General features: G+C 44.9%; 1 protein-coding gene across 4 annotated transcripts in view; it reads left to right on the top strand.

Annotated features, from left to right (window-relative positions):
* The window catches only part of ABCA5 (ATP binding cassette subfamily A member 5), a 33,552-nt gene extending 9,180 nt beyond the window's left edge, over positions 1 to 24,372 (top strand). For 3 of the 4 annotated variants that reach the window (XM_051634848.1, XM_051634847.1, XM_051634846.1), the window contains exons 9-40: positions 280 to 468; positions 805 to 952; positions 1,736 to 1,904; positions 3,413 to 3,471; positions 4,164 to 4,274; positions 4,466 to 4,641; positions 5,068 to 5,187; positions 6,028 to 6,166; positions 6,356 to 6,446; positions 6,644 to 6,783; positions 8,633 to 8,752; positions 9,483 to 9,684; positions 9,921 to 10,090; positions 10,906 to 11,039; positions 11,915 to 12,052; positions 12,620 to 12,733; positions 13,427 to 13,597; positions 14,544 to 14,657; positions 14,901 to 15,038; positions 15,513 to 15,587; positions 16,130 to 16,221; positions 16,733 to 16,859; positions 16,955 to 17,072; positions 17,179 to 17,270; positions 17,427 to 17,602; positions 18,088 to 18,163; positions 18,248 to 18,342; positions 18,743 to 18,862; positions 19,063 to 19,212; positions 20,164 to 20,243; positions 20,495 to 20,550; positions 20,968 to 24,372. In XM_051634848.1, coding sequence (XP_051490808.1) covers positions 280 to 468; positions 805 to 952; positions 1,736 to 1,904; positions 3,413 to 3,471; positions 4,164 to 4,274; positions 4,466 to 4,641; positions 5,068 to 5,187; positions 6,028 to 6,166; positions 6,356 to 6,446; positions 6,644 to 6,783; positions 8,633 to 8,752; positions 9,483 to 9,684; positions 9,921 to 10,090; positions 10,906 to 11,039; positions 11,915 to 12,052; positions 12,620 to 12,733; positions 13,427 to 13,597; positions 14,544 to 14,657; positions 14,901 to 15,038; positions 15,513 to 15,587; positions 16,130 to 16,221; positions 16,733 to 16,859; positions 16,955 to 17,072; positions 17,179 to 17,270; positions 17,427 to 17,602; positions 18,088 to 18,163; positions 18,248 to 18,342; positions 18,743 to 18,862; positions 19,063 to 19,212; positions 20,164 to 20,243; positions 20,495 to 20,550; positions 20,968 to 21,075 — 4,008 coding nt within the window. In that variant the 3' untranslated portion in view covers positions 21,076 to 24,372. Of the gene's footprint in view, positions 1 to 279; positions 469 to 804; positions 953 to 1,735; positions 1,905 to 3,412; positions 3,472 to 4,163; positions 4,275 to 4,465; positions 4,642 to 5,067; positions 5,188 to 6,027; positions 6,167 to 6,355; positions 6,447 to 6,643; positions 6,784 to 8,632; positions 8,753 to 9,482; positions 9,685 to 9,920; positions 10,091 to 10,905; positions 11,040 to 11,914; positions 12,053 to 12,619; positions 12,734 to 13,426; positions 13,598 to 14,543; positions 14,658 to 14,900; positions 15,039 to 15,512; positions 15,588 to 16,129; positions 16,222 to 16,732; positions 16,860 to 16,954; positions 17,073 to 17,178; positions 17,271 to 17,426; positions 17,603 to 18,087; positions 18,164 to 18,247; positions 18,343 to 18,742; positions 18,863 to 19,062; positions 19,213 to 19,602; positions 19,682 to 20,163; positions 20,244 to 20,494; positions 20,551 to 20,967 lie in introns of those variants that run through there. The other variant, XR_007891115.1, reaches the window with a different exon arrangement.
* The last annotated feature ends 341 nt before the right edge of the window (positions 24,373 to 24,713 follow it).

The following is a 24,713-nucleotide window of genomic DNA, read 5'->3' as shown; positions in this document are numbered from 1 at the left end:
TCAGCCATGTGGCTCCTTAATTTTGTTTTATAATTTTGTTCTGTGCCCTGTGACCTGGCATCTCTGGGAAACTGTCTCTCCTGTTGGTCTCTTTGTAAGGGAAGTTTGGGACATGGATCAATGCTGTAGTGCCTATGTGAGGAAAATTATTTGATTGTCAGAGGGAACAGTGAAGCTGTGGTCTTTTTACTCTAGTTTTTCAATACCCTCTGTTACTGATTTTTTTTTTTTACTTGTAATATATTACCTTTTTTTTCTTTGCTTTCAATCTGTTCTAAGGTTTTCTTTGCACTTATGCTGACACCTCTGTTTAAAAAGTCAAAGCACGTGGGTATAGTGGAGTTCTTGGCGACGCTGGCTTTTGGTTTTGTGGGCCTCAACATTGTCCTGCTGGAAGATTTCCCCAAGTCCTTCGTGTGGCTCCTCAGCCCCTTGTGTCAGTGCAGCTTCTTGATCGGGGTCGCACAGGTGAACAACCTTCTGCTCCTCCCACTGCAGCCTCTTTGTGCTCATTTGTCTTGCATCATTCTCAGATACTAATGTGGATATTCTTAAATGTATTTTTTAAATATACTGTTGATAGAGGGGGGGAAAGGCCTATTGTAATATCTTCCCCAGGCCATCTAATAGCAAGTGAAATACAGCACACCATCAAAGAGCTGCTCTTTGTTGCTGTGGTCTCAGTCACTTTTGAATTGTATTTTGTTTTTTTCTGTTGCTGAGTTTTGCACCGTGCTCTCTTGTCTTTCCAGGCTGGTGCAGGGCTGGTGTGTAACATCTCCCTCTGTCCCTCTTTGTTGGCAGGTCATGCATCTAGAAGATTATGAAGATGGTGCAACATTCTCAAATATAAATCGGGGTCCTTACCCACTCTTTATCTCTCTTATTTTGTTGGTGCTGGATAGCATCTTCTACCTGCTTGTAGCTGTCTACCTTGACCAGGTTATCCCAGGTATGTCCATGAGGAAAGTGAGCTGGACTGTGCCAGCATCACCAGTTCCTGAACCCTGAGCCCCCAGTTTGACACAGCTGGTGGCATTTCTGACTTAAGTTTAGCTTTGGAGCTGGGAGATGGTGCTGTTGATAAATGTATTTTATGCTGTGACTCAGGGTACTTTTAGCTGAAATAAAGTATATTCTGTTAAAGCTGTGAGATGTGAGGAAGGGTGTTAGCATGTTTAGAACTGATGGCTCTTACCTACACCAGCTACAGTTTGTCTCCATCTTTCTAGAGGAAAAGCTTCATTACTGGCTTAACTGGTGCCTCAAACTTTGCCATGTGCTCTTACAGGGTTGAAAATTAAAGGCTACTCTGCCTGTTCCAGAGCTTTCCCTGTGACAGCAGTACTTTAACGTGAAGCACAGCATAAAGTTGTTAATCTTATGACTAATGCCCAGTTAAGCCCTTCAGCTCCCTTGGCCTCTGATCTCCCTGGAGTTGTATTGCCTGTGCTGAAGTCACTGTTATTCCAGCCCTGGGGATTTCTCTTGCACAGAAGGAGGTTTGCAGATGCATTTAAATACTTAGCAAAGCTGGAACCTGCTAGCACAGGCATAGTTGTGGTTTAAATGCAGATAATGTAAACTTGGCTGATGAGATCTCTCGGGAATGGGGGCGTGGGGTGGACCCCAAACCTTTAGCCAGGATAGCTTATGGCTTTTATAGCTGAGGCCTTAAAGCTGAGGAATATCTGAAGTTGCTGGTAAGAAATGGTCTTTTCCCTTTGCTCTCCAGGGGAGTTTGGTCTCCGCCGCACCCCCTTTTTCTTCATGAAGCCGTCGTTCTGGTCAAAGCACAGGAAGAATTACAAGGAGTTGTACGAGAGCAGCATCAACGGCAGCTTGAGTTTCAGTGAGATAGTCGAGCCTGTGCCTTCCGAATTTCAGGGGAGAGAAGCCATCAGGTATGATTCCTGCCCTGCCCCACAGACAGGTTAGCAGGTCACCTGGGTCCCTGACGGATTAATGTGAAACGGAAAAATCCCCCCTGGATTCTCCAGTGGTTGGATTCAACTAGCAGGTGGCATGCGCTGCAGAGTCCTGCACACACAGTCTCAGTGCAGCCCCATCATCAGTGACATGGATGCTCTCCAAGGAGAAATCACTGGCCTTAAAGAAAAGGGTTTGTTTGTAGACTGTGTTCCTTCAGCTGGAGCCCTCTCAAAAGCAGCTGGTTTTCCATTCCCTCAGTTCCACTGGGGCCACGAGGGGCGTAAGCGGTTGCAGATGTTGAAACACCCACTCTTCTGGGAGGGTTTAGTTTCTGGTAATGCACATTTGAGGAGAAAAAGCTGAATTCTAGGTTTGTGTGAAGGCTGTTGTGCTCTCTGTGGACCAGAGGAAACCTTTGTGGTGGTTTTACCCATCTGCTGTATGTAAGAGGGTAAAACCAAGCTGATTAATGGATGCCCATGTTCTCATCATTTGCGTTGCGCTTTGTGTCACCTCTTGTCTTTCATCTGGACTGTCACATGTTTTTAATGTGTCTCAGATATTATTTTTAGCCCTTTTTTCCATCATTTCCCAATGTCAGGGCCAGATGTGAGTTGGGGAGCTCTACAGTTTCACTCCTGGTTGGCTCCACTAGTCTCAAATAACATATTTTTGCTTAGTGACCAGAACAGGTCTTGTGTGCCTGAGCTTTCCGCATCTCTTTGGACATCTGTCATAGGTTGAAGGGTCCAGTTTTAATGCTGATATTCACATGAGAACATTGTGGCCATTTTTGCATTATTCATCCACCCTGGGCTCTTTTACAGCATCCCCCCACCAACTCTCCACCATTTTCTTATCTTTCCATTTACAGGTTTTGTTTTCTTTCATACCCAGTTCTCCTCCCCACTATTCACACCTGTAATCCACTCCCCATCCCCATTTTCACGGTGACCAGGCTTCCAAAACCCATCCTTCACATGGTGCCTTCAGATACACTGTTGAGTTTCTTTCATTTGGAAAAACAGTGGGGCAGGCAGGAAGGTTTTTACTGGCTTGCTTTTACCTGGTTTTGATCAAGAGCTGTCAGTAATCCCATCTTTGGAGTCTGTTCTACTAACACCTTTTCCGTATCATGTCTGTTGAGTCTTCTGTTGTACTGGGAAATGCTTGGGGAGTAGCTGTTCCATTTTCTAGTGCATTGTTCTGTGTGAAAGAAACACAGATTTGATATTATTTAATCTGTCATCATAGGAAATACCTTAGAAAGCTCTGAGAAAAAGCTTTCTGATACCAGGGTGGAGAGGGACCAAGTTCTGTGACAAGATAACCCATCTCTTGACTTGCCTCTGTGGGTCTTCAACGTGTCTGGTGCCACTGTAACACAGTCACCTTGTTGTGACTGTTGCCAAGTGTTGATCTTTCAAAATGACATGCAAAGGTCCTAAAATAGTTGATAAAATGCCATGTCTTCTTTCAGAATCAGCTGTGTTCAGAAAACATTCAGGAAAAAGGGGGAAACTGTGGAGGCTCTTCGAAGTAAGAACATTTTAGCTTTTTAGCTGCTTGTCAGATGCAGAGGAGCAATAGCTGAGTTGTTGAGTGGTCTTTTGTGTTTCAGTTTGGGCTTTTTGGTTTCTTTTAGTGGGCTGTATGAATGCCAGATGTGCTTGTGTGTGTCTTTCACTGCTTTGGCAGTAATCTTGTTTAAAATGGTACCCTGAAAAGAGGAGCCCTTCCATCACTGGAACAGGTTACCCAGGGAAGGTGTGGATGCCTCATCCCTGGAAGTGTTCAAGGGCAGGTTGGGTGGGGCTTGGAGCAACCTGGTCTGGTGGGAGGTGTCCCTGCCATACAGAGGGGTTGGAACTAGATGACCTTTAAGGTCCCTCCAACCCAAATGGTTCTATCATTCTATGAAACCCTGCTGTTACCATCCTGGTTATTCTTCCTCCTCTCATGGTGTTAGTGATATGATCTTCCATGCCCCATCTCCCTTATTCTTTCCATCTCATTTCCCTATTTTAAACATGATCACCCCACAGCCAGTGCCAGGACTGCCCCAGCAGTCCCCTCCTGTGCTGGGGTGTGCAGGTCAGGTGTCCCCTCAAGTAGAGTCCAGGTGCACACCCCATGTGGCAGGATTTGAATGTACCTCTGTGGCAGGAGAGGGTGCCACAGGCACATCACTAATGTCTCCTCTTTCCTTCAACGCCCACCCTGGGGACCAGATTTATCCTTTGACATCTACGAAGGTCAGATCACGGCTCTGCTCGGGCACAGTGGGACTGGGAAGACCACTCTGATGAACATCCTTTGTGGGCTGTGCCCACCCACAGACGGTGAGCTGCTCTGCTGTTCTGGTGGTGGGGGGCTTGGGGCTGTTCACCTTTATGGTTGTTTCAGGATGCATCAGGTTTTTCACCGGATAATGTCTGGAAGAGCCCACTTTAGATTCATGTCCATGTGAGCCTGCTCTCTGGCCATAAAAAAAATCTCTCTCTTGATTGCTCCTGTCCTTTTTATTTTTCAGGGTTTGTCTCTGTCTATGGGCACAAAGTCTCTGAAATTGATGAGATGCTGGAAGTGCGCCAGATAGCAGGGGTGTGTCCCCAGTCTGACATCCACTTCGATATATTAACGGTGGAGGAGAATCTCTCCATATTTGCTGCCGTTAAAGGAATCCCTCAGAATGATTTGATACAAGAGGTAAGTCAGCTGGCTGCAAATATTGCCTTCTACGTTCATTTTTAACCTGTGGGCTTAACCCTTAGACTGCACAGGTATTTCCTTCAGGCAACTTTGCAGGGAAATGTTACATGACAGTGAAATAGGCAGAGAATCATGGAGTGGTTTGGGTTGGAAGGGACCTTTAAGGGTCGTCTAGTCCATGGTACAGACAGATATTTTTACAAAGATAAACTGTTAATTTTCTCCTAGGAAACTAAAATGCTCATGAAACAGTTTAGTTCCTAGCCTTTGTGTTCGAGCACAGACACCTTTTAACTTCAGGTTTGCAGAAGTTTAAGATGCTGGAGTAGGAACACTTAATTTCAATGATAATTGTTAGTAATTTGGGTTTTTTTAAATGTAGCCCTTCTTTTTAACAGTGAATGTATTTCTTATGTTTTAAAGGTGCAGAAAGTGTTGCTGGATTTGGATATGCAACCTATCAGAGACAACCAAGCTAAAAAGTTAAGTGGGGGGCAGAAGAGGCGGCTGTCAGTAGGAGTTGCTGTTCTGGGGAACCCGAAGGTGAGTGTGGTGGGAGTTCCCCAGTTGCTGTCAGTAAGACACGCCAGGGCTGATGTCTCTTGTCAAAACCACCTAATGCATATGATAATATTCAAGGTGCAGAAATTATTACTGTGACTCTGTCACTCTCTTTCTCACTGATGGTGATTAAATTCACTTAAGTAGCTCAACCTTTATGCTTGAGGACGTTAACAGCTGAGGAAAAGGCAGTCGCTTGGGATTTAATCTCCGTGTGAAATAAATAGTGTGACAAGTTTTATGTCATTCCTGGCAGGTAACATTTAGCCCCCGGTGGTGAACCTGCCAGAGACTTTCCTTGCAGAACCAGAGAGCTCTTTGTGTTGCAGCTCTGTTGTTCCTGGCCTGTAAGAACAGGGGCTGCTTTTGGAGATGTATTTAAAACTGATGCGCATGACAGTTCCCTGGGATTTTAGAAGCATGTGTACGTATTTACCCCTCCCTTACTAGGAGGAGTGAATCCATAGGTAAATGTAGATGTATTAGAAACTGGAGAAAACAGACTATGGCATTAAATTACTGTATTATTTTTCCATTTGTCACAACAGGAGGTGAATTTATTCAAAGCATAGAGAAAACAGCTGCCTTGCTTTACTCCAGGATATTTCCTGTATAGTTTAGAGGACTCACCAGCAGGTTCCAAGCACGAAGCCCTGTGCCTTGACAGGGTGCTGAGCCACCTCATATTGTATTAACTAAAAAGGTTGGACCAGCTGATCCTGGAGGTCCTTTCCAACCTGGCATTCTATGATTCTGTGAGACTTGTTCCCTGGGTGGGGTTCCCGAGGTGACTTTGTCAACGCTGCTTGTCCTTGCACTCAGGTTTTGCTGCTGGACGAGCCGACTGCGGGGATGGATCCGTGTTCCCGGCACATCGTCTGGAACCTCCTCAAAAGCAGGAAAGCAAATCGTGTGACTGTTTTCAGTACCCACTTCATGGACGAGGCTGATATTCTTGCTGGTGAGTCCTGCCACGACATGACCCCCCAGGTACCGCCCAGTCACATTATAGAGCAGAAAGTGATGCCTCTCTAACCATGGAGAACAACTTTATCTGAAAGATGGAGTTGCTTTTGGGAGCAAATTGTCAGTTCTCCTATTCAAAGGGCCTTCTTGATTTATTATTGATTACTGTTTTTTTTAATCCTAGATCGCAAAGCTGTGATTTCTCAAGGGATGCTGAAATGCCTTGGATCTTCTCTCTTTCTGAAAAGCAAATGGGGGATTGGCTACCGCCTGAGGTACAATTTCTGTGACACCTGTTACCTGACATCATGTATCTTTGTCTTCTGCTGAAAGCTGCAAGGCAACACTCCCCACCCCTGATAAAAGATCCTTGTGTCATCTCCACGCTGAGCATTGGGTGCTCTGCCTGCCCTGACACGGGTGTCAGGAGAAAAGCAAGCTAAAAAACCCAGTTCCTGGTGTGTTTTCTCAGCATGCACATCGATGCCTATTGCAACACGGAGGCTACGACCTCGCTGATCCGGCAGCACATCCCAGCAGCCAGCCTGATCCAGGAGAATAATGAGCAGCTCATCTACACCCTGCCACTCAGGGACATGGACAAGTTTGCAGGTACTGGTGGCTTTGTTGTGCTGCAGGGTTGGTTTGCCACAGGAGAGAGACCCATCGAGCATGGCCCGAGCCTGCAGTTCTTCTTATGTTCTTACTTCTGCTTTCATGTAGTTTTTGAACATATTCATTGTTTGGCTGTGATTTAATGGGATAGTTTTGGTTGGAAAGGACCCTTAAGATCGTTAAGATTTGGCTGGTGATCAGTCAGCAAGGTTTTTTCCCAGGCAAGTGAGGAGCTCGTCACCTCCTCCAAGAGGGTTGTGATTTGTTAAGAGGGATGTGGGTCCCTGGCAGCAAGTGCTGGGGAGATGATTTTAGCAGAAAGGTGAAGGGGCCCTTTTGTCCAAGAATCAGGACAAGAGGAAGTGGACTCATATTGTGCCAGGGCAGCTTTAGACCAGATATTAGAAGAAACTCCCTCACTGAAAGTGTGATAACTCTGGCACAGGCTGCCCAGGGAGGTGGTTGAATCACCATCCCTGGAGGTGTTTAAAAGATGTGTATATGTGGTGCTGAGGGACATGGTTTAAGCACTGGACTTGGTAGAGTTGAGCTAATGGTTGATAGAGGTAGATTATGGACTTAATGATCTGAAAGGTGTTTTCCAACCAGAATGATTCTGTGATTCTCTGAATCCCCTTGACCTTGAGAAGCATTATCTTATTGCAGTGTTTTAATGAGCAGGGCTGGCATCTGCTGGGAAGCCAGAAAGCCTTAAGTCCTCCAAAAATCAGTCCCCTGTGTGAGCTGCAGAGAGCCTTGTGTCACTGCCAGCAGATTCCCTGCTTAGAGGGAGCATGGAGCAGATGTGCTGGTTTCACTAGATGGCAGCAATTATCTGCTCAGTCCTACACGGGGCTTCTCCTTCGTGTCCCCGAGAAAACGGAAGAAGCAGCCTGGCCTCTGCACTGTGTGGGAAGCAGAGGAGGAATCAGTACTGCTGTGGATGCAGCTCATGTGTCATAAATGCTTTTTTCTCTGTTGCATTTTAACCAGTTAATAATTGATGAGCTTTACCTTCAGCAGCCACTGTGTGTACTTTTGAAAACCAGGCACTTTATGCTAGATTGAATCGATTCCCCCAAATGATTTTAAGGAGAAGCTGCAGTTTAGGAACATGCCTCAGCTACTGGAGCAGAAGAAATCGTGGAGATCTGATGAGTAATACTGGGTATCCAGCTGTCCTCCCCTTTTTACACTTCTGTGTCTCCCTTCAATGTGACCTTGGCTCTGCAGCTCCTCATTTTGTCAAGTCCTTCCCTTCATGGGACTGGCAAGAGCCCAATAGTGGTTTTTTATCCCAAGGTGTTAACAGCTGCTCTCACTCGGAACATAATTTCGGTCTCCAAGCTTTGCAAGCCATCCAGGTTCTCCTGCCCAGTTAAGCTGGCTTTACACATCTGGGTATTTTATATATAAAAATAATTATTCAGTGGTTTAATTTGTAAAATCTCTTTGTGTCTGGGCAGGGATCTAGGTAGGATGAGCTGTCCCACAGTCCCTGTGTGGAATGTTTCTAGGAGAGGGGCTCTTGCTGCCAGCCAGCTCTGAGCCCAGGAGCTTCAAGATGCTGAGGTGATTTTCATAAACACTTCAGCTTGGGGAAAACATGACCCATGTCTATACCTGACCACAGAGACTGAAGTTTTCTGCTGAAAAGAGCTCATCCCAACCTTGATTCTCAAGCCACGACCTGTCTTTGTAAATAAACAACCAAGCTGACATACTATCTGCTTTTTTCTACCATGCAGAAGGCTGTAGGGATGCCCCTGGTAGGCTTGAAGATCTCTCAGGGAGGTGATGCAATGCTGTTCCAGAGCAATCAGTGTGTTTCCCTTCTGTCTCTCAGGCTTGTTTTCTGACCTGGACACTCATTCCCATTTGGGCGTTATCACCTACGGCGTTTCCATGACGACACTGGAGGATGTCTATCTGAAGCTGGAAGTTGAGGCAGAGATTGATCAAGCAGGTGGGATGGTCCCTGGCTGTTTTCCCTCCTATTTGATTTAGTTTTAAATTAGGGTGGAATTGTCCAGGCCACATCACTGCCAGAAGGCATCTTGCTGTGGAGGTAAGAATGAAAAATCCCGTTGCAGAGGGGGCTGCATCCAGCAGCACAGGACTCCTTTGGTCTCATGGCACTCCAGGCTTTTCAAATATTTAACATGAAAAACACACAAAAGCAGCAAGTTGTGTGGGAAATACTGCTGGGAGGATCCAGGGCAAAAGCTTATTGCTGTCTATCTCTGCAGTAATGATTTTTTCATCCACTGTACACACATCTCATGTCTTTGCTTTACAGTTGCACTTTCTATAGCAAGGTTTTTAAAATGTGTTTTGTTTCTCTAATGGAACTTACTTGCAAGAAACTGCAAATGCACAGTGTAAAATTTATTTCCAGCCCTATGAGTGAAAAGTAATATTAGTAACCTGCAAGTAAGGCTGAAACAGCTGAACTTGTCTGTCTTCCCCTCCTTTAAATTAACATTCATTTTAGTGAAAAGTTGGGGCCACATAATATTACCCCAGCATTAATCAGTTCTTCTGATGTCAACTTTGAATGGTTTAAGCTATCAATATTTCCAGAGCTTTCTGTAGGATACAGACTAGTAAACCATCCTGCTCTGCAAAGCTTTTGCAGGAGTATCTGCCTCTGGCAGAACACCACATCTGTAGAGTTTAACTCTCTTCTTTTTCAGATTATAGTGTGTTCAATTCCCAACAAGTGCAGGAGGAGATGGATACCAAATCCCTCGATGACATGGAGCAGAGCCTCCTGATGCTCTCAGAGACAAAGGCACCAACAATGAGCAAAAAAGCCCTTTGGAAGAAGCAGGTTTCCACGATAGCAAAAGTTCACTTCCTTAGTCTCAAGAGGGAAAATAAATGCGTGAGAGTTATGTGAGTACTGAGGCCTTCTCACTTATAGACAGAATTCTCAAAACCTGTTTGACTTATATCAGAGAAGGGGCAGGATGCTGTTCATTTTTTTCCCCATAATTACATTTCAATAATAACAAGTATTGCTGTTGAAGTTATGATTTTGGGGGGCAAGGGAGAGGTTATTTTAATAGCACACACGTGAACTGGCTTGGTTTTTGCTGAATTCTAATATCACTGAATTTTATTTCTTTCAGGTTGTTGCTTTTTCTGATTTATCTTGTAGTTCAGATTTTACTGTTTTTCATACACCACATCATCAAAAATTCTGTAGCTGCTATCAAACTCTCCCCAGATTTGTACTTGCTGAAGCCTGGGGAGGACTGTCACAAGTACAGGAGCCGTCTCCTGCTGCAGAACTCCACAGGTAGGAGAGCAGAGATGCTCTGTGGGGGCAGCTCCTGACTCCTCTCTCTTTAAATATAGCACTTCATGTGGTGGGGAAAGGTGGTGTGTGGTACTTTGGGGGTTCAAAACAAACTTTTTTTTCTTTAAATTAGCCCAATTTAAGAGTTTCTAAGTACCCAGAGATGGTAGAGAGTGAGTATCCTTCATGCCATAGGGTTTGGTTCAGAGATCTTCCTCCTCCCATGTCTGGTAGCCTGGTGCTCCCCCATGCCATAAGATGACCCATGTGAAGGAACTGGCCAGAAAGAGCTTTGGGTACATCCACATTAAAATCCTGCCACAAGGCATTTTGGAAAATTCCTTTTTGTTTCAACTTGGGATGTTTCAGGAGTGCAGAGCCACGCTCAGGCAACAGAAACGAGCGTCTGTGGGAGCTGTTGTGGGATTTGTGCTTAAAGCAACTTAATTTCTCTGGACTCTGTGTCAAAGTGCTGCTGGTGTCCTGCTCTCTTGGCTAATTCTCTGCTCAACTGAAGCCTGGAGTATCCTGACAATGCTCTTTGGCAGCTCAGCTTCCTCACTGCTACATTTCCCATGCACAAATTAATCGGAGAATGGAACAAAAATTTGTCTTGGAGGCTGTTGAGTGGGAAGCTGAAATAAAAACATTTGCATTGCTGAAAGTAGCAAAGAATTCTTTTCAGTTGTCAAATGTAAGGAAACTGTGATGTTTCATCATAGGGTGCTGTCAGTGGGGAAATGCATTAATAACTTTGTGTGAAATACTCCAAGTAGGTGATGGGTAATCATGGTTTTGTCTCTGTCTCACACCAGAATCGGGAATCGATGACATTGTCCGATCTCTTGGGAGCATGAACATCCTCTTGGACATGTTCAATGACAGTGATTATGTCTCAGCTGCACCTCACAGTGCAGCTCTGAACGTATTTGACCTTGAATCCAGACAGGTAAGATAAAGCAGCTTGGCCACATCCCAAAGAGCAAACAAGCAGCTAGTTAAGGGGCTGGTTTTGTTACGCTCTTGCCTGAAAGGCACCTGCTGAGTCATATAATACATAGTCATATAATTTTAGTTATAGAAGAGGCCTGCAAAGAGGACTTGTATTAACAGAATGGAAATACTATAAAAATAAACTTCAATAATTATAATTATGGTAGGGTAATAAAATTTCCATCCCCCTCTCTACCCCACAAAAAGCCAAGAGAAATATTTTACTTCACAAAAGACCTGGCATAGGAATTTAGTTTTACTTATACTGGCTGAATGACACAATTTGACGGAAGTGTAACTCCATGGTGCTCTTATGGGTAAAGAAAACTGAGTTTCTTGGATTGTAATTATTCATTTCAGCATGGTCACTGAAGGAGTGTCAAAAAGATTTTAACACTGGGGTTGTATTTGATCTCCAGCAAAGGAGCTGCTGTGTGATAGGTCTGCTCTGTCTCTTGTTCCCATTTTTATTCACTGCAAGCTGTTAACACAGTGGCAGCACAGCCCTTCACTGATGTAAATTTTTGCCTGTCTGTTTTGAAATGCATTAGCAAGACCATCTGAGCAGGGGTTGTATTTGTCATAGGGTCACAGTTCATCTAAAACATCCTGGGAATTTATTCCAAATAATTTGGTCTCCATGAGCACAACTGTTTTTTCCTGAATTAGGTTGTGTTTTAACCACCCTGTGCTTCCTGCAAAGCAGACTCTAGTAGTCAAAGATTTTTCCCAACATCTAGGTTTAATTAAGCCCATAGAAGAGCCCTCCCAGGGTGTTACTACCCTTTGTGCAGAAGAATTAATACAGCAAACAAACACTTTCCTTTCCAGAGCTATGTTTTCACAGTCATATTCAACAGTACCATGGTGCATTCCCTGCCAGTTTTGATGAATATTGTCAGCAACCTACTTCTGCGTAATTTAAACGTGACAGAGAGCATCCAGATCTGGAGCAACCCCTTCCTTCAGGTGAGCAGCAGCACCTCTGGGGTGCTGGAGGGGCAAAAATCACCCATAAACATGGAGCAGGTGGCAAAGCAACTCATGGGGGGAGTAAAAATGCACCAATAACTAAAGGGAGAAGCTGTCTGGGACTGTCAGCAGCACCATCAGTAAGGATTTGAGCTCAGCAGCCAAAGCCTGTGGAGTAAGTCCTTGGGGATATGGAGCTTTGCAGAATGGAAGGAACTTGAAAGGTGCTGGGATTTTGTTCTGCAGCCTGTGGAAGAAAAGGGGGCCTATGAAGGAGGATGTCCTGTTGGGAATTTATCAGGGGTTTGTTACAGGTTACCTGCAGCTCTCAATGGTGCAGAGCTGGGGTGGCCTGAAGAGAGGACCTGCTGCAAGAGATCAGTGCTCTAGGAGTTTGTTAGATGCTCATATAAACACCCAAAACCTTCCATAGGTATGTCTTCAGGCTGCAGCTCAGGTGATCTTGAGAGGCACAGAATATAAGTTTTAGCATTTACTGTCGTGTTCTAATTCTAAATTTTGGTCACACATCCTGGTGTTGAAAAAAAGTGATTTATATTTCAGAATCTTCCAGACACAATTTTCAGACTGGAGATCTATTTTGAAGCTGTGTTACTGGGAATCATTATTACTGGAATGCCACCCTATTTTGCCATGGACAATGCAGAAAACCATAAGGTAAACTCCCAGATGTGGATTCACAGATTGCACAAAAACCTTGGGATTTTGGGAGAACCCAAAGAGATGTTTTAAATAGCATCTTTTGCCATGAGAGGCAGTATGGATGTGACTGTCGTTTGCTGCCTTGGGTAGAGGAGATTTGGGAAAAGCCCTTTTACTTTTTGCTTCGACAGCTAAAATCATACTAAGTGGGAAAGGCACATGAGTGTGAAAGTGGTGGATTAGAAGGAAAAACATGATCCTGCTCACCCACCAAGGCAAATGAATGCCATGTTCGTAGAATCATAGAATGGTTTGGGTTGGAAGGGACCTTAAAGATCACCTAGATCCAACCCCCCCTGCCATGGGCAGGGACACCTCCCACCAGTCCAGGTTGCTCCAAGCCCCATCCAACCTGCCCTTCAACACTGCCAGGGATGGGGCAGCCACAGCTTCCCTGGGCAACCTGGGCCAGGGTCTCAACACCCTCATAATGAAGAATTTCTTCCTGATGTCTTACCTAAATCTCTCCTCTTCCAGTTTTAATCCATCACCCCATGTCCTCTCACTACAAGCCCTTGTCAAAAGTCTCTCCCCAGCTTTCCTGTAGGTCCCTTCAGATGCTGGAAGGCCAGTATGAAGTCTCCAATTTAATTAATTTTAATTGCCATTTAATTAAATATTGCCTTTTTTTTTTTTTTTCCCTTGCAGATCAAATCCTACACACAGCTGAAGATTGCAGGGCTTTATCCCTCTGCTTACTGGATGGGACAAGCCATCATTGACCTCCCACTATTCTACTCCATCCTGGTCCTGATGATCGGCAGCCTCTTCGCCTTCCACTACGGCGTTTACTTCTACGTGGGCAAGTTTGTTGCTGTGGTGAGTGTGGTGGGGCTGGGAGCACATGTGGGGATGCCAGAGCCTGGTTATACTATTTTCCCACAATCTTGCTTTCTTATATTATTTTTTTAAATTTATTTTCTTTGTATTAGATGGTTCAACAGGCTTTTTCCAACAGAGCCAGGGACAATGTGTTAATGAGGGCACAGAGGCATCAGTCAGGCTGCACCAAAGGCAAAAGAGCACTACTTCTCATGGGGAAGAATATTAATATTGTGGAGTTTCATGCAGAACTGGAATAAAATGGAGTTTTGAAACACCAGGGTCTTCCAAGGAAGTGCTCCATCCTTTTTTGCCCTGCTTGCTCAGTCCTCATTGCCCTCCTTGCTGCCTCTTGGCTGTTGCTCCATTTGCATCAGCGTGCAGCTTACATGGAGGTTACAGGGATTTTTGTCTTTAAACTGAAGAGACTACAAGTCTTCATGTCTTCTATATTCAGAGCGGGCTTCCCTGAGGTATTGGCTGTAATTGAGAAGAGTCAGGTTTTCCCAAGTGCTTTCCCAGAAGCTCCAGATTAATCAAGTTTGGGATGTGCTGAGGGGCTGTTTTTCTGCCAGTGCATTTGCCCTTGTTTTAATTTCTGTGAAAAACGCTAAGGTTGAAGGGTGCAATTCCTAATACTGGCCAAAATGATCAGGTCAGCCTTTATGGGAGCCTGAGCTGATTAAAAAAAAAAAACAAACAAAAAAACAATGGAAATAATTTATAGGAAACTGAGTGAGGTTCCTGCCTGTCCGTGCAGTATTTTATTTGTGCCTTTAATAATATCTGCTGTGTGTACCAGGGGGGCAAAATAGATCAGATTAAGTGACAAAGATGAGTCCTGAGTTACATAGCACACTAAATTCCAGTCAATGCTTACACAAACAATTCACCCCTGGGTTCTTGCTGTACGTTTCCTGAGAAACCTTTCCTATCTTTGCAGATCTTTTGCCTGATTGGATATGTCCCCTCTGTTGTGCTCTTCACTTACGTGGTCTCCTTCACGTTCAAAAAAGTCCAGAATACAAAAGAATTTTGGTCATTTATATTTTCAGTGGTGAGTACCTTCCCCTTGAGCTCGGTTAGCTGGGAAGATGAGTTATCTCCAAAGCCCCAAGAGGCTTCCCAGTTCTTTTATTTATCTGTGTCTCCTGAACACACAAGAAGCTAGAAATATTTACAGATGTCTCTTTATCACTGCCTTATCCTAAATGAGAAAAAACTTTTGAAAATGTGTCTGAAATAAGTTAACTTAGCCTGAACTGAATGAAAATGGCCTTTTTCCTTTTCTCTTGTGCAGACAGCCTTGCTCTGTACGGTTGTCACTGAAGTGGCCTTTTTTCTGGACTACTACTTGGTAACCACCATCCTGCATTATGTCTTCTCCATCTTCATTCCTATTTATCCCCTTATTGGCTGTTTGATTTGTTTTATAAAGGTAAAGGAGCCCAAGAAATTCTTTCCAGAGCGCTTGTGAAGGGCTGGGGTGGGGTTGGTGTCTTCAGTGTCTTAGGGGTGTGGTGCCCTCCATAGCCTTTTAACATGTGAACTGCTGGTGAAAACTCATCGTTTTTTCCCATAAGGAGGACACTGCAGCTTGAAAACAAGGGAAGAAGCAAGTCTTCTGTGACATACCTGAAGGAAAATGATGTGTTTCTCAGCCTGTGGACTGGGCAAACGCAGTGAGGAGAGATGGGTTAATTGGGAGTCAGTGGCTTTAAACCTGGAGCAGCCCCAGGGACTTTTTATGGAGTTTTATTTGCATTCAACTCGTGCAGCAAGGTCTGTGCAGATCTCAGCAACTGCTTGAGCAACAGGTTTTAGATGACTGCTTTGAAATTACAGCTCAGTGTAGAACATGCAGTCTCTGGTAAGTGCTTCTTTACCTGCAGGTATTTTCTTGCCTTGTCAGGTCTCATGGAAAGGCAAGAGAAAGAGCGGGGGATACTACGACCCGTGGGACAGGCTCCTGGTAGCAGTCATAGCTGTAAGCATGATGATTTGATTATTTGCCAAATGTGCTGTAGAGAATTGCCAGCTCCTGCTGGGAGGCCCCTTCTGTTCAGGCATCTTTATTAATAAAGATTTGATCTAATGCTGAGCATCGCTGGAGCCTGCAGCTCCGCAACCTGTTGCAGCACAAACAGGATAAGGAAAGCTGCTGTGCCTACCAGCTCAACATCTGCTGCCTCAATAGTCTTATTAACAGTGCTGACATTAATCCTGATCATTATGGGAGCCCATGCTGATGGAGCAAGAACTCCAGAGCAGGGGACAGTCCCATCTCTCTCCAAAAAACAAATAAGTGCTATTAAATCTAAGCAGACTCTGGTTGTGCACCTTCAGTGTCAACCCATTGAGCAGCATCTAATGATACATTTCATCTTCTCAGAAACATCAGTGGTGGGGAAGAGCTGGTGCTTCTCACTCATTGTGTGGTGGGATCACCTCTGAGATCATCTCTAGGACCACCAGGCTCACAGGGCTGGCAGTGCTCTGACTAACCAGGACTGTCTCTGTCTATTTTAGCCCTATTTGCAGTGTGTCATGTGGCTCTTCCTGCTGAGATATTTCGAGCTGAAGAATGGGGGAAGAACAGTTAGAGAGGATCCATTCTTCAGGTATGTTTCTGTTGAACAAACTTTTAAGGAGCAATGGTCCCAAGAAGCCATTCTTAAAAGTGACGCTGGTGGTGAGACTGGACTGTGCAGAGCACAGTGATGGGGGATACTGCAGAAAATATAATAGCTCTGGTTATTTCCAATCCCAAGAGTCTAAAGAATTTGTTATCCTAACTTTAGTTATCTGAAAGTCAGGCAAGAAAGTGCATAAATAGGGGGTTTACTTCCTTTTAAGTTACATCAGTGCAAAACCAGGAATTTTGTAAGGACATCCAGCATATAAAAACAGGGGAACTTCCTTTCCCACAGCATGGCTCCAGCTGCCACAGCCCAACACAGCTCAGTGTGAAGGTGAAATATTGGCAATAGTTGACACCTCTTTCTGCTCTTTTAAGGCTCCGCAGTTGTGCTCCATAAATGTGTTGGGCCAACACAAACCGCTTTCTGCATCAAAGCAGGGAGCAGATCTCAATGCTGAGCAGAGGCTTCATGTTGTTTTCTTCCCCTTTAGAAAATGTTTTACAAAAGCCAAACCCTGGAAGTTCCCAGATGTCCCACGTGATGAGAACGAAGATGAAGATGTGAAGGCAGAGAGGCTGCGAGTCCAGGAAATCCTGAGCAGCCCCAAAAGTGAGGAGGTAATTCCCTGTGCCTGTGGGCAGTGTCCTCATCCCAAATCCAGATGTTCCCCAGAGCTGCTGGGATCTGCAGCCACTTCTCTCTTCTCTACCAGATGCCAGCCATCCTGGTCAGCAGCTTGCACAAAGAGTTTGATGAAAGAAAGGAATTTCTTCTGGGGAGAAAAATAAAGAAAGTGGCAACGAAGCATGTTTCTCTCTGTGTAAAAAAAGGTTGGAGTTCAATGACTTGCTTGCTGAGCTGTTTTGTTTACAGAAATCCTCTTGAATCCAGTTATCTGACCTCGTGGACAATGTTTTTGTGTTGCCCTTTCTGCAGGGGAAATACTGGGTTTGTTGGGACCCAATGGAGCTGGGAAAAGCACATTAATTAACATGCTTGTTGGAGAGATTGAGCCAACGAGTGGGCAGGTACGTTATGTGCTGCAAGCTACAGAGAAAATTCATCTATATTAATTGTTTATTATTATTGCAAATATTTCCAGGGGTTTTTTATGCTAAAACTTTACAAAAACACTTCTGAAACGTAGAATATTATTGTGTAAGGTCTGTATGTTTTCCTGGCAGGTTCTGATGGGAGATTCCTCTTTTGGCTCAAACAGCGACGATGACTCGGTGAAATTTGTGGGATATTGTCCTCAAACAAATCCTCTTTGGCCAGATATTACATTGCAGGAACACTTTGAAATTTATGGTGCTATCAAAGGAATGAGTCAGTCTGATGTTAAGGAAGTCATAAAACGGTAAGTAGTTTATTATAGGAATGTTTTGAGGTGTAGCTGTATTTTTCATAGCATTTTGGGTTTTGTTACTTTTCCTAATGTGTGGTGGTTTGGGTTTTGTCCATTTGCATTTGATTGGATCTTCCCAGTAAATTCAGCAAGTTAGGAGATACAGATTCAGCTACACAAAATTCAGCTGGTATTAGTATTTAATTCTTTTTTTGAAGTGGTGAAGTGCTAACCATGACCTTTTCAGAGGTCCTGGGGAGTCCGGGGCTTGGAGCTGTTCCTGGATTGTCACGCTGGGCTGACACAGGGCAGGTGGTTTTCTCTGGAAGTGCCCGGCTCCCATTCTGCCTGTTGCTCTGCTTTGTTTGTTTTATGCTTTAAATACAAATATTAGTGCCTGAGTTCTTGAAGTGAGGCTGTTTGCATGCTCTGTGGTGCGGGGGCAGCCCAGCCACCCCCCTCTCAACCTTTCACACCCGTTCTTCCCTCTTCTGCAGCATCGCGAGTGCCCTGGATTTAAAAGACCACCTGCAGAAGACAACAAAGAAGCTGGGTGTAGGGCTGAAACGCAAGGTATGGGGGAGCTCTGGGAGCTGCTGTGGTGGGTGTTCCCAGCAGTCAGGGTGTCCTGACCCTTTCCCTTTGCCTCCCTCCCAGCTCTGCTTTGCCCTGAGCATGCTGGGCAACCCGCGGGTCACGCTCTTGGATGAACCATCAACTGGGATGGATCCAAAAGCCAAGCAGCACATGTGGTGAGTTGCCACCAGGGCTGTGTCTGCTCCTTTCTCTTTGGGGATTTGTCTGATTGTATGTCTGCAATATCCTTGTTAACACTAGGGAGAGCCATAGGCAGGGAACCAACGCTGCCTTAGGGCTGGGTGTGCTCCCTCCGTGTCCTTGCCCAGAATAGCTTGGAGATGAAGAGCTTGAAAGTCGAAATAAATCTTAAAATCTAAGGAGTGTGAGGTTTGAGGAATCTTTGTGAAAAACTCAGGTGTTAATTGTTGCTGTGGGAGTAGAACTGGTCCATAAAATAAAGGGTTTGTGTTTGACCATCACAGTGCTCTTTTCCTGCTAACCCAGGATTTACTGTTACCCACCAAATATTTTATTCAGGGACTTTTTTTTCTTCTCTTCTGTTACGTTTGGTAGGCGGGCGATTCGAGCAGCATTTAAGAACAAGGAGAGAGCAGCTATCCTGACCACTCATTACATGGAGGAGGCAGATGCTGTTTGTGACCGTGTGGCCATCCTGGTGTCAGGGCAGCTCAGGTATCACTGGATCCCTCCCCTGTTGTGGCAGGGAGGATAGAGCAGCTAGTAAATATTTCTTTCAAAATACAGCCAGACAATTGTTTTGCACCTTAAACTTAGAGCAAAATTAAACTGCTAAAAGGGTCTGTTAGAACTGAGGCTGCTTTTTGAGGATGTTATGACATGTATAAATATGTCTTTCTCCCTGCAATTGGTAGGTGTATAGGTACTGTCCAACACCTGAAGAGTAAGTTTGGCAGAGGATACTTCTTGGAAATGAAATTAAAAGAAACAGCAGATGTGCAGCAGGTGGAATATCTGCAGAGCCAGATCTTGCACATCTTCCCAAATGCAAATCGTCAGGAAAGGTAAACTTATATGCAGAAAACATGAATATTCATACAGGCTCTTGATTTCTCAGCAGCTCCTTGGCACCAAGTAGGGAATGTCATGATCCTAAAATGTACAAAAAGTACTGGCATGTAGCTTAAAATAAATGCAAAGAGGAAGGGTGTTGCAGGCCAGTGAAAGCCAGCCTTGCGTGTGGGTGTTGGGCACAGAGGAAGCAAAGCTGATTTCTGCAAAGCTGTTGCTAATGGCTTCCTCCTTGGTTGGGAACCCCTGGGAAATGGGAGTAAAATGAGTCACTGAGGCCCTGACCCTTTCCTAGAAACACTTTCTGAGAGTCTCTCAAAGCTTGGGGGTGGGTTGGTTGGTTTTACCCTAACAGCTTTGAATTTCTGCTGAACAAACTCAAGGGTCTGGCTTGGTGACCACTGAGGAGACTCTCTGAAAAGGGCACTGCAGGCATCGTGTGAGGAGCATTCCTCAGCTCAGGTAATTTGGAGAAGAGCTCATTTTTCAGAAACAAATGTGTGAGGTGGAGCAGCTCCTTGTTCTGGAGTCTGGGCTACAGGAACCACTGGATGATCCAAAGTCCCAAGAGATCCTGTAACCTCCGAGTTCATTTGAAAGAAAAAAAAAACTCCTAACTTCAGACATCCCAGGCAGGGATTTTTCTTCCAGGAGTTGACAGACAGAGTATAAATCGTTGAATCTTGGCTGAAAATCATTTAAATCATAGAGCAGTCTTGGGTGGGTCTCAGCTGATGCACTTGGACCTGGATCTCTGAGACACATTATAAAGCTGCTGGTCTCCTGGAACTGCATCATTCCTGTTGTCTTGTATGATACTGACTAGTCACAGTGCCTGGAGAAACCTTCAGAAAAGGGATTTAAATCCATTCACTTGAATATTTTTTTGCTCTGAGTAATTTTACCTGAAGGTAAATTTGCTTTTTTTTTTTTCTTTGTTCCAGTTTTGCTTCTATTTTGGCCTATAAAATTCCTAAAGAAGATGTTCAGTCTCTTTCACATTCTTTTTCCAAGCTGGAAGAAGGTAATTAAGCACTTGCCATGCATCATGTGGAGAAATCATTTTGTCTCCCAAAACTGACAGATTTGCCATCCAGTGGCACTTCTGCATTTCTGTTCCAAAGTTAGTTAACTTATTAACTATTATTATTGCTGTTCCCAACTCTGTTTTTTTGTGAAATCAAGAGTAAGCACCTGTACCAACTTAAAATGCTTTAAATCCAGCTGTGTCACAGTCAAGTATCCTTACATTTGTTCTCTCAATTCTTTCAACAGTAAAACATGCCTTTAACATCGAGGAGTACAGCTTTTCTCAGGCAACACTGGAACAGGTATCACAGATCTATTCCATTTTCTCCTTTCTTTTTAAAATAAGACACAAACTGCAGTGACTGGAGCAAAATCAATTTGTGGTGTCAGTGGAAATGATTTATTCAAAAGATGGGCATTGCTGCTCACTTCTGAAAGGAGGGTAAAGCTGAGGCTTGTTATTGCTTATTCTGGGTTAGTTATTGCTGAGGATACGTGTCCTTTAGTGCATGTTTGGTTCAACTTCCTTTTCACTGTGCTCTTGAAATGAGCTGGGAGGGAGGAGCAAGGAGGAAAAAACCCCAAAATACAAAAAACTTCCTACGTGGAGGTAAAGCAATACCTCAGCATTTGTGGGGGGCTTAGCATGAGTTCTGTTTGTGTCTGAGCAAGTTCCTACAAGGAGCAGGGTGCATTCACATCCTGTCTGTCTGTGCCAGGTTTTTGTGGAGCTGGCAAAGGAGCAGGAGGAGGAGGACGGCAGCTTCGGCACCCTGAACAGCATGCTGTGGTGGGACAGGACACAGGAAGACAGAGTTGTTTTCTGAGCTTCAGCAGTCCCCATCTGCTCAGCAGCTCCTGCTTCGTGCCAGCCCTGATGCTCTGCACACACGTCGGGGCAGCTGCGGGGGAAGCACTGGAACTGGGATGGACAAAGGAAGTGGTGTTGGGAAGCCCTGAGCATGTTCCACCATCCTGGCCTTAGGAGCAGCGCCGCAATGGCGGTGGGAGTGGAGAGCATCCCCACCGTGATTCTGGCTGATCTGAAATTCCTTCTCTCCTCCCTGTTTCTGGGTTTGTGTTGAGAAGATGCTGCCGCAGCAGTTGGTCATCTCCTGGTGCTGGTCACTTGGACAGGAGCCCCTGCCTGCCCTCCTCCCTCACTGGCACTGGGGCTGGCAGCCAGAGGTTGGGCTGTCCTTACTAGGAATCTGCTGTTGAGCAAAACCAGTTGCCACTGGAGTGTCCCACCGTGTGGGTTCACAGGGTCTTGCTGTGCCCTGTGCCCTCAATTGGCCATCACTGCTCACCGAGATGCTGAGCAGACACATATCCCTGCAAGGTCCTTCTCCCTACCAGCTCATCCATCCCTGCTTATGCTTAGAAGCTGCACCTGCTTAGAAGAGAAGGGGGGAAAACCACTCCAAAGTCCTTGTATTCCCTGCAGAAGGGTCCTGGGTTACACTGCCAGCTGAGCTTGGCACGCAGTCACTGTGGAAATGCTCATTTACAGGTAGAGCACAGCACTTGGCAGCACTTGTGTTTGTGTCCTTGCTGCTGTGAGTTGGTGGATGTGGCTGAGACCTCCTGCTGTCCCAGGTGGCACTGGCTTGGTGCATGAGCCATAGGGCTGAAGGGGGGTACATGAGTAGATGCTTGGTTGGTTGTTTTTTTTCCGCCACACTTTGTAAAAGTACAAAGACATAACTGTGTATTTACAGGATTTGCAGAGGTATGAGCATTTCTCATCTTCATTAAAAATAGTCTTAATTATTTTGTTGGGTGTAAGGACGTGTACCTGCAGCTGTTTTTGAGGACAGTCCTGGTTAGATGTTCTCATTTTTCTTGACAGTGACTTTACATTGCAACAGCATTTCCTAATCCATCTTTGTGGTGATAGCAGCCAGTGCTGCAGTGGTGTGCTCTGCACAGGAATGTTTGCTTTGTCCTGACCTGGCAATTTTTCATTCACCTTTGTGACCCCCCTAAAAAAAAGATCCAATTTCCCAACCTCATCAGTAGGAACGGTGCCTTTTGTTTGCATAGAAGCACTAAGAGCAGATTATGTGATTCTTTATCCTAAGATATGACAGATGCATATTGAAAATGTATTATTTTTTTTCTACACAAAGCTATCATCACTCTTTTATTTTTTAAGGTGAAATTAAAGATTGCTAACAGCTCATTATATTCTGTGATGAGCAAATATAGAGATGCATTTATATTGAAACATTGGCTTCGTAAGTCATATCAATTATGTGTCTTCACATTAAAGTCAGAAAAGACCTTTGTTTTTTCTTGTGAAAACTCAAAAAAATTTTGGTTTAGGTGGAGTTCTGTGTTCTGACTGTAATTATCAGGCAATAGTGTGTGATGTACATCTGATAATTGTTTATCATCATTTTGGGTCAAAATCTGTTTTTGTTAGTTTCTTACTCTACAACAGGGAGGTGTGAACTCCTTATGTACAACTTCTGCATCCTCTTTGGTAGCTGTAGATTGCATTTAAACTTGGAGATTTGGTTTTGTAGTTTCAGTTTGAGCCCAAGAACTGCAGAAGCACCTGGATGTCCCCTTTGCCTCCCCAGGGGAGCACAGACGGTCACTCTGCCAGTTTTGGTGAGCCCTGGGCTGTGGTACCTGCACCTGCCTTGATCTCCTGGGCTGGAAACGAGCCACAGGATTACAGCACCAGCCTCTAGAAGTAGCAATCTTTCCAGGGCTGAAGCTTGCCTGTCAGAAAACAAAACTTTGCCCAATTCAGCCCTTTTGTCTATGCAGCCTTTTATTTAGCCCCTGGGGACCCTTGGCCTGTTGCTCCCAGCTCCATCCCGGCTGCTGGCCCCTATCTGAGCATTTTCCTTCATTTGCTGCAAAGATGAGACCCAGAATTTTGTCCTGTGACGCTTTCCCGTGTCTGTACATACATGTTAAGTGCATCTTCACCAAACCCCACACTTCTTTCTTCCATCCCTCTTTGTAAATGGTGTTGCAGCTGAGTGCCATCTGCATCTCCCCAGCAATTCCCAGCACGCTCTTTCCACGTGGACTCAGAGTGCAGTTGTGACCCGTTAGCCTTGATGTCTCCTTTTCATTTTATTTTTTAACTTAGAGTTGATAGTAAAATAGTTCTGTGTTGTCTGAATGACATCATCCTATTTCAGAGAGTTTCTTATTTTCTAATGTTGCAAATAGATCACATGAAAACTTTAATTAGGCAGCCTGATTTGCTCACTTTGGTACTGTTCTTGTTTACCCGGGAGTGACCCGGTTGATGGTGGCTCAGTATTTATGCAGCTTCATGTGCAAAGAATTTGGCTTTGTTAACTGTGTGTTTGAGTGGGATCTTTCTGGCATGGTGGCATCGTGTCAATGCAGTATAAAATGCCACCCCAACACATCACTGTATTGTATCAGAAGTCTTTCCCAGTGTCATATGATGCCTATAATTACCAGAATAAGGGGAAAAACATGCTAAATGGAACCACAGAATCCCTTGGAAACTTTAGAAGTTTGCTCCTGTGTTTTTAAGTCACTTTGTTTGGCTGTTCCCAGTGACATGCTGAAGCACAGCCCTACGATACACCCAGTTTATGCTTGAGGTAAGAGGGGGATGAGGCAGCTGGATTTGGGCTGACTGGGGGACTCGGGGCAAATGAGTTCTGTTTGTGCCATGTCCCAGATATGATGGTTTTAATTTCCTTGCAGGGTTGTTGTGAGAAATAGTTAGCTAGTGTATCCATAACTTGGAAGATGCGTTTACTTTGTGGTGTTGTTCTAAGGTTGTATTTGTCTGTGGAGGAATTTAGCGTGTCTGATTTTGGTTTATGTTACCAAGAAAAGCTCTTTTTGAAAAATGTCTCTGTATAGCAAGTCTGTTCCATAGCCAACATCCAGTACTCTGGTAGCAGGAACAGAAGATGGTGGGTCTGATGGTGACCCATTTGTAACCCTGTTGCCATCAGGCACTTTGACTCCTTTGCGGTTCGTTTTACACACCTGCCTTTCTTTTACCATTTTGCTGTATTGGAAAAGCTGAGGGGTTTTGTGTTTGGCTTGTTTTTTTTTTTTCCCTTTTCCAGCAGAAAGTACTACCAAAATAAAGATGGATTGGATTGTTAAAAGCTTGTGTTTTGTCCTGCCTGTGTTTTGCTGTGCTAGAAACAGGAGGGCTGTTCTCCACAGCCTCAGCCTTTCCCTGGCCCACACCGCGGTGTGAAGGTGAGCGGGCTCGGGGGGCTTGGGCAGAGCACGGGGGGACCTGGCTCTTGGCACGGCTGGGGGTGCCAGCCTTCAGGAATTGCATCTTCTGAATTGCATTCAGGGAATTGCCATATTGCAACACTTGGGGTTTGACCGCCCACCTTGGGCGAGCAGAAGGCCCCGGCAGCTGCGCGCTCCTGGCGCCGCGCCTGCTGCATCTGCAGGGATGAAACACGTTCAGCCACCAGGAAATTAACCCCAC

Source organism: Apus apus, chromosome 17 (genome assembly GCF_020740795.1).
Source record: "Apus apus isolate bApuApu2 chromosome 17, bApuApu2.pri.cur, whole genome shotgun sequence".
NCBI classification, from domain to species: Eukaryota; Metazoa; Chordata; class Aves; order Apodiformes; family Apodidae; genus Apus; species Apus apus.
This window is presented reverse-complemented; position numbering and strand designations above follow the sequence as displayed.